At 47.2% G+C, this 12733-nt stretch overlaps 1 protein-coding gene across 3 annotated transcripts; it reads left to right on the top strand.

Annotated features, from left to right (window-relative positions):
- The first annotated feature begins 625 nt into the window (after positions 1 to 625).
- slc35b3 (solute carrier family 35 member B3) lies at positions 626 to 5700 on the top strand. Of its 3 annotated transcripts, none has more exons than XM_019875570.1 (10): positions 626 to 857; positions 1428 to 1665; positions 1876 to 1997; positions 2099 to 2253; positions 3156 to 3263; positions 3355 to 3452; positions 3811 to 3903; positions 4205 to 4316; positions 4510 to 4579; positions 5092 to 5700. In XM_019875570.1, the coding sequence occupies exons 2-10, from the start codon at positions 1450 to 1452 to the stop codon at positions 5240 to 5242; spliced, it is 1125 nt and encodes a 374-aa protein (XP_019731129.1). In that variant the 5' UTR covers positions 626 to 857; positions 1428 to 1449; the 3' UTR covers positions 5243 to 5700. The 3 variants fall into 3 exon arrangements, with proteins under 3 accessions (XP_019731129.1, XP_019731128.1, XP_019731127.1); XM_019875569.1 differs by lacking the exon at positions 626 to 857 and adding an exon at positions 938 to 1151 and having other exon boundaries at positions 3388 to 3452; XM_019875568.1 differs by lacking the exon at positions 626 to 857 and adding an exon at positions 939 to 1151.
- The last annotated feature ends 7033 nt before the right edge of the window (positions 5701 to 12733 follow it).

Here is a 12733-nt window from a genome sequence, read left to right on the forward strand (position 1 = left end):
TCTGAGATGGAAGAGGGATTGAGCTGTCCATTCTGAATTTTTATATTGTCGGAGGGCAGAGAAGGAAATAATGCCTTCCTAGAGTGCATTAACCTCTGGCTGGCGAGGTAACGAGGAAAAAACCAAAAAAAAAAGGAGAGAAATACAGGCTAAGAGAGGTAGGATGGGAAGGAAAAAAGCAAAACGCCTTTTTTTTCTTTTTTGCATGGCTACACAGGAATAATAAAGCATAGCGAATAAAGGGAAGGACAAAGAAGGAATGAAGGGGAAATGTGAGGCAGAAAGGAAAGTAATAAGACAAATGCTACACAAAGAAAAATTGAAAGAGACACGCAGTATAGAGGACTTTTATTGCTTTTCCTTGGAGACCATCTATGACAGGAAGTACTTTGGCGTGACTCCTGACCCCCCCACGGCGACCGCGTCGCTCTGCCACTGATGCTGATGAGTTCAAAAATAAGAATGAAATAGGACTGAGTCGGCCTCAAATGACGCTTGCCCACCGGACATCCGCTTTAAACGGCAAACTCCCCAAATTGCGGACGCCTATTCAGGGCCGGTCACGCCGTCGATTATTTGGCTACGAGGAGGGCAGGACGCGCCCTCGCTTGGACCAATCGAATGACAGTTTTTCGGCCAGCGCAAGCCGGAAGTGGTTGGCCGTTTCCGCCGGTGCGACTTGCGCCTTGCTAGCCGAGGCGCCTCTTTTAGCTTGTTTGCAAGTTGCCAGCTTGTCACCGGGGTAGAGAGGATTCCGGGCGAGTTTCGTCGCCACGAAATATGACTGCGAGGAGATGTTTACAGTGGTGCCGTTCGCCGGAATAGTCCCGCAGGAGGAGCTCAAACCGACGCGTAAGGTAACGACCAGGATGTCGTTTCCGTCTTGCGCCTCGGTGCCTTTTTTTTTTCTTCTTGTTTTTTCGTCATCTCTCGAACATTTGACACCGCGACAGTCGAACATCGTGCCAGTGCTTTGTTTCGTCGTATTATGTTGAAGTTCTCCAACACGGGATTGAAAGGGAAAGTAGCTCAATTAGCTACACTTCAGAAAGTGACGGTGACATAATGCCACCCAAAATGTGAGATCGTTGTTGAACTAAAACGGGGGGCGCATTTTGTTCTTAAATGATTGATGTCGAAACTGGGCGCTGGTAAAAACACCCAGTCAGCCTTTGGAGAAAAAGATAGTAGCTGAGATAAATCATGGTCACCTTAAAACATGAAAATCACTGCATTTCAAAGTTGAATGGTAATTCGTGTGTATTATGCAGCGTTCTTCACGTCGGAACGGTTGCAGCAGGTCTTCTTAATTCGTATGTTTTAAAAATGGTGACATTGAAACACCTTATTGACCCCCTCGGCAGATGAAATGATTTAAATAAATCAATGTAATCGAGCAATAGGTATGATGCTTTGTGTTTGCACAGCCACGAGGAGTTCCTGGGCACAATGAGTGCTAAATACGGCCCGGTGGGGTACAACGCTTCGCGGAAGAACATTTCCATCTCCATCCCGGCATCTGCAGAGGTGATGTCCCCTCATATCAAGTCCCTGGAGGAACTGAGGGTTCTCGGAATCAGACTCGGCAACTTCAGTGCCCTCGCGCAGTTTTGCATCTGTGTGGCTGGAGTCTTCTTCTTTTATCTCATTTATGGATACGTACAGGTAAGAAGGCGAATACAACACATGCACTTGCTATTTGATAGCTATTTGCGCATGGAAGAACTGCTCATCATCGGGGTCTGGGGGGGGCTTAAAAATGATGGCGTGGTCCTCGAATGAGCATCTGAGGTGGTGGTTTGGTGCTCATATTTCAGCGCCGGAGCTGGCCTCCTCAAGTTGTCACCATCTTGCTTATTTGTCTTGCCCCCTCAGGAGCTCATCTTTTCGGTGGAGGGGTTTAAACCCTTCGGTTGGTACCTCACTCTGGTCCAATTTGGTTTTTACTCTCTGTTTGGGCTCACGGAGCTTCAGTTCACAAAAGACAAACGCAGAAGGTACAACTGTTCTACTGTATGTCAAACTACCCAGAAATTCAAATGACCAAAATTTTTGTGGGATAAAACTGACCCCCCCCCCCCCCTTTCATATCCTCCAGGATACCCGGGAAGACATATATGATACTTGCCTTTCTAACAGTGGCCACCATTGGCCTTTCTAACACCTCCCTGGGTTACTTGAACTACCCGACACAGGTCATCTTCAAGTGCTGTAAACTCATTCCTGTCATGATTGGAGGAGTATTTTTACAAGGTAAGTTTCGACTTTTTTTTTTTCCCTTCTTTTTTGTAAAATAAGTATCGATTGATTCTCCCATTGCATTGTCATGAATTTGTTTTAGTTTGTCTTTTGACTTGCTTTTTGTCAAGCGCTTTGCATCGCTGCATGAAAAGCGCAATGTAAAAAAAAAAAGGAAAATGGTGGCCATACGTACTGAGTGATGCATAACGTTTATTTCATAAAGAATCACAATTTTACAATCACACTTTTTCATTTATTTTAAAGCATTGTATCACAGTCTTAAAGGTGAACTTGGGAATTGTTCTATGCGGACCCACTCGTCAAACAGGGTATCAATATTAAGATCGCAGTTATCGAATATGAAACTGCACCCGTTTTTATTAATCTCAGGGAGCGGCTATTTCGTCACTTGCTGTCATCTGAAAATGACATCGCACCTGCTCAGGGCTCGGCTCAGCTTCTGAGCGTCACGCGACCAAACTCAGTCAACAGATGATGAGCCTTATGTGTGAAGGCGGTGGTCCCCAACCACCGGGTCGCGGACCGGCACCGGGCTGCGGCACATTGTCAGACTTCCCCGTGAAAAAAAAAAAAAAAAATGGGCAGCCAAGCCCGTTGATTGCAATTTATCTAAAATGTGAGATTTACTGTGGCCTCATCACGATCAAAATTGCCACCAACGTTTTTGTTTCATATATGCTGGCAAAGCGTCAGCAGTATGTCCAGCATGCACACCGCTTCAAAAAACCGAGGCGGAAGCCTCAAGTCGGAGCCGCGCGCCCAGCAACAGGCTGCCTGTGTTGTCGTTGACATGAAGGCGAGTCCCGGGATGGAGGTTTTCTTCTGCCTGCGTTCACATTGGCATTGAGCTGCAGTTTGGCGTGATTGGCGTGTTCCCCACCCCCCTGTTTCAGATAAACGCTATCGGCCGGTTGACGTGGCCGCCGCTGTCTGCATGTGTTTGGGACTCGTCTGGTTCATGCTGGCTGACAGCAAAGTGACACCCAACTTTAATGTCACAGGTGCGTACGTGATCTGGCTAAATAACGGCCAAGAAGAAAAAAAAGAGAGTCATTTCTGTCCTGCGTGTTAAAGTTGTTTGTTTATCTTCAGGTGTTTTCTTCATTTCCCTGGCACTGTGTGCAGATGCCGCGATTGGAAATGTGCAGGAGAAAGCCATGAAACGTCATCATGCCTCCAATTCCGAAATGGTATTTCCCCCCGTATTCTTTCTTTGACACGGACGGTGTGATGGGAACATTTTTGGCAAAGACCTCCTGGAATTTTGAGCTGGGCCTCATGTAGCCCGCTCTGCTGGAGTTGCACATGACAGGAGTGTACAGCAAATTGAGTGGACCCGGAAATGATGGACTCACAGAAAAGAAAATCATCTCAAGTGTCAAAGTGTGTTTTTCAGTTAGTCGAAGGTCCCTCGATGGCTCCTCTCCCATCTTGTGAAAGATTTTAGGAGAATTGAGAATGGCCAAGATGTTGGGCCTCGAATTGCCGCCATGTCGGTAACGCGTCTTGGTCAGCTGTGAAGTCAAGTTGCGCTCGCTGTGTCGACAGGTGCTGTACTCGTACTCCATCGGCTTTGTGTACATACTGGCCGGGCTGCTGTGCGCGGGTGGGCTGGCACCGGCCGTGTCGTTCTGCTCGGAGGTGAGCTCGCACGTCATGACGTCTCTTCAGTCGCAAAGCTCCCGCGCGGGCCCGTTTGCGGCGGCCCTGTCGAAGCAGGCGCTGGCCCGCCCCCGCGGTATAGCCGAGACGGCATTCTTCAGAGTGTAGGTCAAGAGAAAAGGATGGAATTGACTTCCGTCCGTCGCACTTCGATTCCATCGGTGCACAATACGATGGTCGGAAGGAATTCCTTTTTGTTGATCGAGAGCAGCGGTCCCCAAACCGGGCCAGTCCGCCGTGTTTCTGTTTCCTTGTCATGCGGTTTGTTGTCTTCTCGTAGGACCCTGTGCGGACGTACGGTTATGCCTTCCTTTTCTCTCTTTCGGGTTTTTTGGGCGTCTCTTTTGTGTTGGCCTTGATCAAGCTGTTTGATGCCCTCGTTGCAGTTACAGGTCAGTTTTCCAACTTTTTTTTTTTTTTTTGGTCAAATATCTGAACTCGACTCGACTGATTTTGTTTTTTTAACCCACGCGCACACACCCACACACACACACACCCCAATTCTGGTTGTTCGAAAGTCTTTGTCGGTTTGCTTGAAGCCAACAACCGTTGCCAGACCTCTGAGCGTGTTTTCCTTCTTTGCAGTGACTACAGGGCGGAAGGCCGTTACGATATTTTTTTCCTTCATGTTCTTCAGCAAGCCCTTCACTTTTCAGTAAGTGCCGCCACCTTTGGACTTTGGCCAGCGTTGTTCTGTTTAACGACGTGTCCACCGAACTCTGCTTTGACTCAGAAAACTCGGATTTGACTTTGCCGACCCCTCGTTTTCACGTCCTCGGTCCGTTGCTGTACCTTTTTTTGTACTCCGCTCCTCTGTCTCGCCACCCATGACTCATTGCCGCACTTACTCATGGGCTCTGTCAAAAAGGTCACATTTCGTGCCGCTAACGTGATTCGGCTCACGCAAGATAGTCGTACTTTGCCCACGCTGACTGCAGCTTCTTTATTTATTTTTCTGGAGAAAGAGCAGCTCGACTCTGTGATTTTCTGACCTATCACCGAATCTTCATTCATTTGTTGGAGCATTTTCTGCACTCTCAATTTGTAATGTCCTGTTTCTGGAACGCTGGGTGGAAAGTGAACCTTTCTTCAGGTGGCATTGTCGTCACTTGAGTATACTCAACCTCTGTCACCCCCCCCCCGCCCTCCCCCAACACCCTCACACAGGTACATCTGCGGTGGCCTCCTCGTGCTCGTTGGCATCTTCTTGAACGTTTACAGTAAAAACCGTGAGAAAATGAAGCTTCCTTCAACCAAGGACCTAAAAAGCAGACTGCTGGCCGGAAAGAAAGTCAGGCCCCTCTCCCAAAATGTATGAGAGGCATCCGTCACAGGCTTTGATTTGAGCCTCCTTGCCCAACATGCATCATGACCGTCAGATGGAGTTTTGGGGCTCTCTCCACCTGAAGACAACTGGCTGCTACGGGGCTGAAACTTCCCCAAACCGAACGATCTGGTTGGGATTACAAGGGACTAGTGGCGGTTGGGCACTTTTGGAGCGCACGCCAACACATTGCCAGTGTGCACAACAACACCGAAGAGACTCGAAAGGAACACAGTTCTGCGCTGGAAATTTGCAACAAAAAAAACAGAAAAACAAGTTGAAAGGGAAGAATGAAGTGACCGCTTGCTCCCCACCTTAAGGATTCCTTGACTGCACAGATAAATCGGCTTCGTTTTTGTACGTTCAACAATCTGCTCTGTGACTGCTAACCACAAGTGTTTGCATGAAGGCATCACGCTCCTTTTTTTAAAATAAACTCCAAGATGTCTCGATAGTCTGATGATTGATGGGTCTGAGAATCAGTGACTTTCCACTCACTCGCCAAAGCGTTAGGATCGTCTGAGCGCACAGAAGTCGTGTCAAAGGTGTTCATTTTACAGCACAGTAAAACCCTGCGGTTCGGGACGGAGTTGTACCAGCAAGCGTGAAAAACCACAAGTCCAAAAAAAACATCTAAATCGGCTATGTACAGCACCATAGAGAGAGACGGTGGAACGGTAGCACTTTTTTTTTCCTTTTTGGGGGGTTTGAGTAAATAGAACCTCAAATATCGATCCATGGGACACTGAAACATGAGCATGGTTGCTTTTTTTTTGGGTGGGGGGGCAATGGAAAACAAGATGGAATTTAAAAACAATAGCAAAGCAGAAGGCTCACCGCTCTAATACGGGCCATATAAAAGAATAAATAATCCCGTTGTCTGCGGTGTCCAATGCAAAGTAATTTAACGCATCAACGCCGCCACCTATTAATTTCTTGCGGAAGCAGCGCGGGGGGGGGGAAGCCTGCGAGCCCCGATTGGACCGACCGCCCAGCTGCATCTCGTCTCGCATCCCAACTCAACAAAACGCGGAAGGAAACCGCACGTTGATCGGCACGACACGCAACCCTGCTCGCGCGGTCACATGGGAGCGAGTGACACCGTATTCCTAATGAATGAATTAGCCAAGGATGGCGAGAGCCCGAGGGCCCCATTTGGGGCTCTTGTCCTCGGGGCGCCGCATCACCGGGAGCCCTGCGGGCTTCTCTGCGTTCAAGGGAAAATGCGCGGCTGCCTTCATTAGTTCCTCGGCTTCTGACCCTCCTCCCTTCCCCAAATAGCTTTGACGGGGGTACCGCGATTGCTGATCCCCCACAATAACAGCAGTGGAGGCCCCAAAGCCCAAATCCTACGCAGCTGCACACGGGCCACTAAAATCACGGATCGGAACGCAGCGTTGGATGCTTCGTTGTATTGCAAATAGTGATGACTTTCGTGCATGGATGGAATGGAACACCTCCCTGGGTCCACCTGCGTAATTTAATGAAGCGGTGTCTTCAGTTTATGACGGACGTTCGGTTCCGACGACCCGATATATCGTTATCGTATCGTCATCGATGAAAATCATCCAGCAAGCGCACGAGACAAATCCCCACACCCGCCGACTTTGCTCGCAATTAATACGACCTGTCTCATCCAATCACACTATTTGATCTGATGGGTGTTTTGTCATTGTCACTCTCGTCCATCCTGACTTTCCCGTGGTTGTCCGAGGGACATTTGAGACGATTCGGAAGAGCAGTGGATGAGGGGCAAGAGTGTGTCTTTCGTTTTGGAGGTTACCGTGCGGGAGCCGGGTATTTGCCCCGAAGATCTCAGGTCTGTGTTTTCCTGCCATTAATTAATGGGTCCCCAGCTAGTGAGCGGAAGGCAGCTTTTGCCTCACCGCGGCGACTGAGAGAGGCCAGAAGAGGTTGGAGCCAAGCTCGCCTCCATCGCTGCGGGCTCTTGGTTGTGAGCCGCGCCGGATTTGGGCTATTTTTAACAAAATCCTTTTATGGATAGATAAATCTGATTTTATGCAAGAAGAGTCTCCTGGGTTTCAATTAACTGGGGTCACGCTGCAGATCTATCAGCAAAAGAAAGAGGGAAGAAAGCAGGAGAGGAAGCCATAGAAAAAGGGCGAAGAAACCTTTCATTCATGCAGTCTAATTAAACATTGGTGAAATGCATTCGCTGTCCTTTTCTTAAGTTTTTATAACAAGCCATAGGTGAGGGTGGCTGTTTGCTCGGGCCTGCGCTCCCAGTGGGGGGAATCCGTGAAACTGGCTTTTGTCGCCAGAATTCCCATACACTATTCACATATATATATATGTATATATGTGTGTGTGTGTATAGATCCATCTGTATCGATACACAGACACACCACGCACAAAGCGATGCGTAGTCCAAGTCACATGAGCACAAAGAAGAAGTGAGAGGCATGAGGAAACGAAGAGAGAAGTAGGGCCATCTATCAGGAGCGTTTTGGTCAAAACGCACAGTGTGATTTGCGCATCTGTCACCCGAGCGCTCATTGTCTCACCGTGACACCGATTTTTTTCGCCATCAGCTCATTGTCTCTCGTTGTTAAAGTACCCACGGGGCGCTCCTTAATGCCAAGTTGATCTCAGGTTATAGTCACTTACTCCCCATGCCCCCATTACGGCAATGGCATTTCTCTCCGCGTTCCATTCCCAGCATGCGCGCCGATCGCACCGTGTATGATGCTTCTCTGCTGCGTAGTGGGGAATGATCCGCTTCATCGGAGCGCGGCAATGTGCTCTGATACCTTTGGCTAAAAATGCAAACGTGGGCTGGATGACTGCAGGTTTACACACACACACACACGCACACAAAATGTTGCTTCGGCATGCAGTTGCTGAGCAATGAGCACCACACGCCGATGCACATACAAGCTGCTTGTACAAAATGTGTCAATTGTGGAAAAAAAAAGAGTCAAGTCCCTAATGTGACACGATCCATCTAAACATAGCTGCCTGTTGCAACACATGCTTAGTAGAATTTTGTGCAAAAAGCTGGACTGCAAGTCAAAAATCTTTTTTTTTTCCTCAGTGAAAAAAATCAAACTAACACGCTCTGTTATCTTGGCCAAATTGGCAGAATGGAGTTTTTTATAACAAGCCATAGGTGAGGGTGGCTGTTTGCTCGGGCCTGCGCTCCCAGTGGGGGGAATCCATGAAATTGGCTTTTGTCGCCAGAATTCCCATACACTATTCATATATATGTATGTATGTGTATATAGATCCATCTCTATCTATACACAGGCACACCACGCACAAAGCGGTGCGTAGTCCAAGTCACATGAGCACAAAGAAGAAGTGAGAGACATGAGGAAACGAAGAGAGAAGCAGGGCGGGCCATCTATCAGGAGCGTTTTGGTCAAAACGCACAGTGTGATTTGCGCATCTGTCACCCGAGCGCTCATTGTCTCACCGTGACACCGATTTTTTTCGCCATCAGCTCATTGTCTCTCGTTGTTAAAGTACCCACGGGGCGCTCCTTAATGCCAAGTTGATCTCAGGTTATAGTCACTTACTCCCCATGCCCCCATTACGGCAATGGCATTTCTCTCCGCGTTCCATTCCCAGCATGCGCGCCGATCGCACCGTGTATGATGCTTCTCTGCTGCGTAGTGGGGAATGATCCGCTTCATCGGAGCGCGGCAATGTGCTCTGATACCTTTGGCTAAAAATGCAAACGTGGGCTGGATGACTGCAGGTTTACACACACACACACACGCACACAAAATGTTGCTTCGGCATGCAGTTGCTGAGCAATGAGCACCACACGCCGATGCACATACAAGCTGCTTGTACAAAATGTGTCAATTGTGGAAAAAAAAAGAGTCAAGTCCCTAATGTGACACGATCCATCTAAACATAGCTGCCTGTTGCAACACATGCTTAGTAGAATTTTGTGCAAAAAGCTGGACTGCAAGTCAAAAATCTTTTTTTTTTCCTCAGTGAAAAAAATCAAACTAACACGCTCTGTTATCTTGGCCAAATTGGCAGAATGGAGTTTGCTTTCAAGTTGGTCTCACGACACATGGAAATAGGTTGAGTTGCGGCGCCACGTCGGTTGAGGGAACAAAGGCAAGTTCCGCTTTTTCTGCTACGTAACGGCTGCGCATGCGTGAGTAGCATTGAGAACGACAACGTTAATTCGATTAAAATACGTTATTATTTTTCCACGGTAGTCAGAAAGTTGCCGATTAGTTTCTCCGCAACGATGTCAAGTTGCATTAGCAGCAAATAGAGCTTTAAAAACTTGACAAACACAGCCGATGTCATTGGTATATGGTATCATAATTTCGGACCAAGCGCAGACCCTTGGGGGGGGTTGCTTCTGTGACAATCATTTTGCCACAGCGGATAATTGCAAGGGAAAGGAAGCACTGTAATTGTGCATGGCCGGCTGACATTTAGCTGCGAGATGAGAGCGAGCGCAAGCGGGAGGCTGTGACGGGTCTCGCCTTTGCTCCAATTAGTAGTCACCCTCTGCCTGATTGGGAGGAGAATCCCATGGCCGCAGGGATTGGTCAATCTTTGAGGCACTCCGTTTGAAATTGGACACTATCGCCCCAGGTAGTCGTGGGAAATGGGACTAACCGACAAAATAAAACCCAAAGAAAGAAAAAGCAAGCGCACTTGATCCATTAGTGCTCCCTGATCTTAAGTCTAGGGCGATGCCACACATAATGGTTTGGACTCGGGTTTTGTTTCACTTTTGAAGCATAGTTTTCCATGAAATGAGATTAAGCACCCCCCCCCCCAAAAAAAAATCGTTGATCTTCATCTTAAATTGTTTCCAACACTATGTTTTGCACATTATGGGCACCTGTGAACATTTTCTTTTAAAAATAAAAAAAGGAAGGCCAATACAAGCATCTCTGTTGGTTCCGGTAAATGTCAAGCGCTCCAGTCAGTATGCTATGCCACTTCTTCAGCCTTTATCTCGAATGAGACAATGTACACCAAGCACAGGAGCCTCCAGCCGCTTTCATCCAACCTCAAACAAAAACATAATCGTGAAGCACACGGTATAAATGAACAAATAGACGCTTCTTTCCAAACATGATGAATATGTGCATTGTCTTTACTTCGCCTGGGTGTGAATGTTTTTTGTTTTTTTTGTTTTTCTTCGACCCCAACTCTGGATGCTGTTGGCTCGAGGAGGAGAGTCACGCTGCTTAATTAAGGACGGAGAAGAGGATGGGCGGGCCCGCTCAACGCGGTGTCCTCATTAGTGGATTTTCCACCCGGAGGTGGTGTTGAAAAACAGGACGCCTAATGAGGGACCAACAGTCAAGTAATTGCAAGGGTTTCTTAAATTGGGTTGTATGAAAACTTTGTTTTCACGCTCACGGGACACATTATTAGGTACGCCGACACCAGCTCTGATCGCAAGCTGCAGTTGCAGACTGCTGACCGCTAACAAGTTCCGGTGATGCGGATCGTGCGCCTTCCTAAGTTCAAGGTGACCTGCTTTTTTATTTTATTCTATCTTTGAAATACTTTTCGTGAAATTGATAAGAGGCTTCGGGTGCAGTGTACACTAACACAAAAATATATACGAATAACAGGAACACAGACACACAAATGTTTTTTTTTCCCCCATTTCCCTCTATGTAAGTGACCTTGCTGTAACTTTTGGTCTTGCAGATTTGCGATTTCGATAACATGCCCTATGCTTTTATTTTGAAGGAGATAGGAAAGGAAGATGTCGTAATTCATGAAGCTTTGACGTCAATAACTGACACGATCTCGCCGTCAAACCAGACAAAACAAAACCGTGGTAAGTGAAACGGAACGATTCATTCGCACTTGGTTGAGAAGGGAACGAGATTTCGCGTAATTTCACAGTGTTTACGATTCGCTGCTTTGTTTCGTTTTTCATTCACTGGAGAGTGCAAATGCATCTTGATCAATATGTAGCGATGCTGTAGCCTAAGGTTCAGGTTTGTAATCGTTGAAGTTTAAGGCGCTGTAATCAATTTCCGGTCTATGTTTTGGGTTAGTTAAAGGATGTGCAAAACATACCGTTGGAGTTATTATGTGTATTTCATGTTTATTCTCTATTGTAGGTCTCACGGCGTGTGGCTGGCTGTTCAATAAAAGTTGTGAACCATCAGTTGAAGAGACCTCCTTTGGGTGCTACCCACTGCGGCCCTCATCACGATCGACCCTGGACCGGTCCGCGGGCTACCGGTCGTATTGGGCACCCCTGACCTACCTAATCCGAAACGATGAGGAAACAATCGGTAAGTTTGTGTTTACTGATCTCGTACCTGATGGTGTAGTCGCTCGAGATGACCACCGAAAAGCGACAGTAATGCGTAGAATTCGACAAAGTACCTCGACAACAAGAAACGTGTATCACAAGGGTACATTTTTCTTTCTCAAAAGGTAGACTTTACAAATGCGGGCCTTGCATTAATTAGCTCACATTCCATTGGCCAGGTGTCACGAATTTTGTGTCCACCGAGAGTACGGTCATAAACGCATGTTCAAATAACACACGTTGCTGAAATGGCATTCAATCTAATAACGCCATCAAACACGGGGGGGGAAAAAAGAAGAAGAAATGAGAAATAAAAATTCACTTAACATTGATGGTTACCGTAATGTTCATAAAACCCAGTGTGCCTTCAAAGTCAAATTAAGTTCAGTGGGCAAAATGATGCCGGGCTCAATGTAGCCATTTATATGACTCTTTTTATGGCTGATTCCAAACCGCCTCACTAATCAAGGCTCTATTACAAAGCTTCTTCATGGCGGGGCTTAGATTGGCTTCAATTTACATAATGGCGCAACGCTGAGAAAGTGAGGTCTCAACTGCTTTCCATTTCTCCCGCCAAGCAGATTAGCTAGGTTTATGGATTTGCAACACGTGCGAAGCCCCCACCCCCCCCGCCCCCATTACTGGTCTATTTCCTTGCGAGTTGTTGACAATCACTGGGATTGGGGGGGCCTTTCTACCATTCGGCTTTGCATCGGCTTACTCTTGGAATCTAATTGGTGACCGTGCGCTTCACATACCTCCGCCCCCCCATTTGTTCAATTCCGATATCTTTTTTTTTTTACTGAAAACCGAGACATTGCTTCAAATTGACAGTGCCAACAAATTGCGATTCTGTTACTAGTTTGGGCTGTAACATGTCAGATCAACAACCAGTCAAAGCAGCCCTTTGCAAATGTCCGATGCAAATGACTGTAGTCGTGTTTACCGCCTTGTATTCCGACGAGAATGAAACCAAATCGGCACATGGAATGAAAATACTCCATCTCGCACAACAGAAGTGCCAACAAATTGCGATTCTGTTACTAGTTTGGGCTGTAACATGTCAGATCAACAACCAGTCAAAGCAGCCCTTTGCAAATGTCCGATGCAAATGACTGTAGTCGTGTTTACCGCCTTGTATTCCGACGAGAATGAAACCAAATCGGCACATGGAATGAAAATACTCCATCTCGCACAACAGA

Source organism: Hippocampus comes, unplaced genomic scaffold (assembly GCF_001891065.2).
Source record: "Hippocampus comes isolate QL1 unplaced genomic scaffold, H_comes_QL1_v1.1 scaffold226, whole genome shotgun sequence".
Classification (NCBI taxonomy): domain Eukaryota; kingdom Metazoa; phylum Chordata; class Actinopteri; order Syngnathiformes; family Syngnathidae; genus Hippocampus; species Hippocampus comes.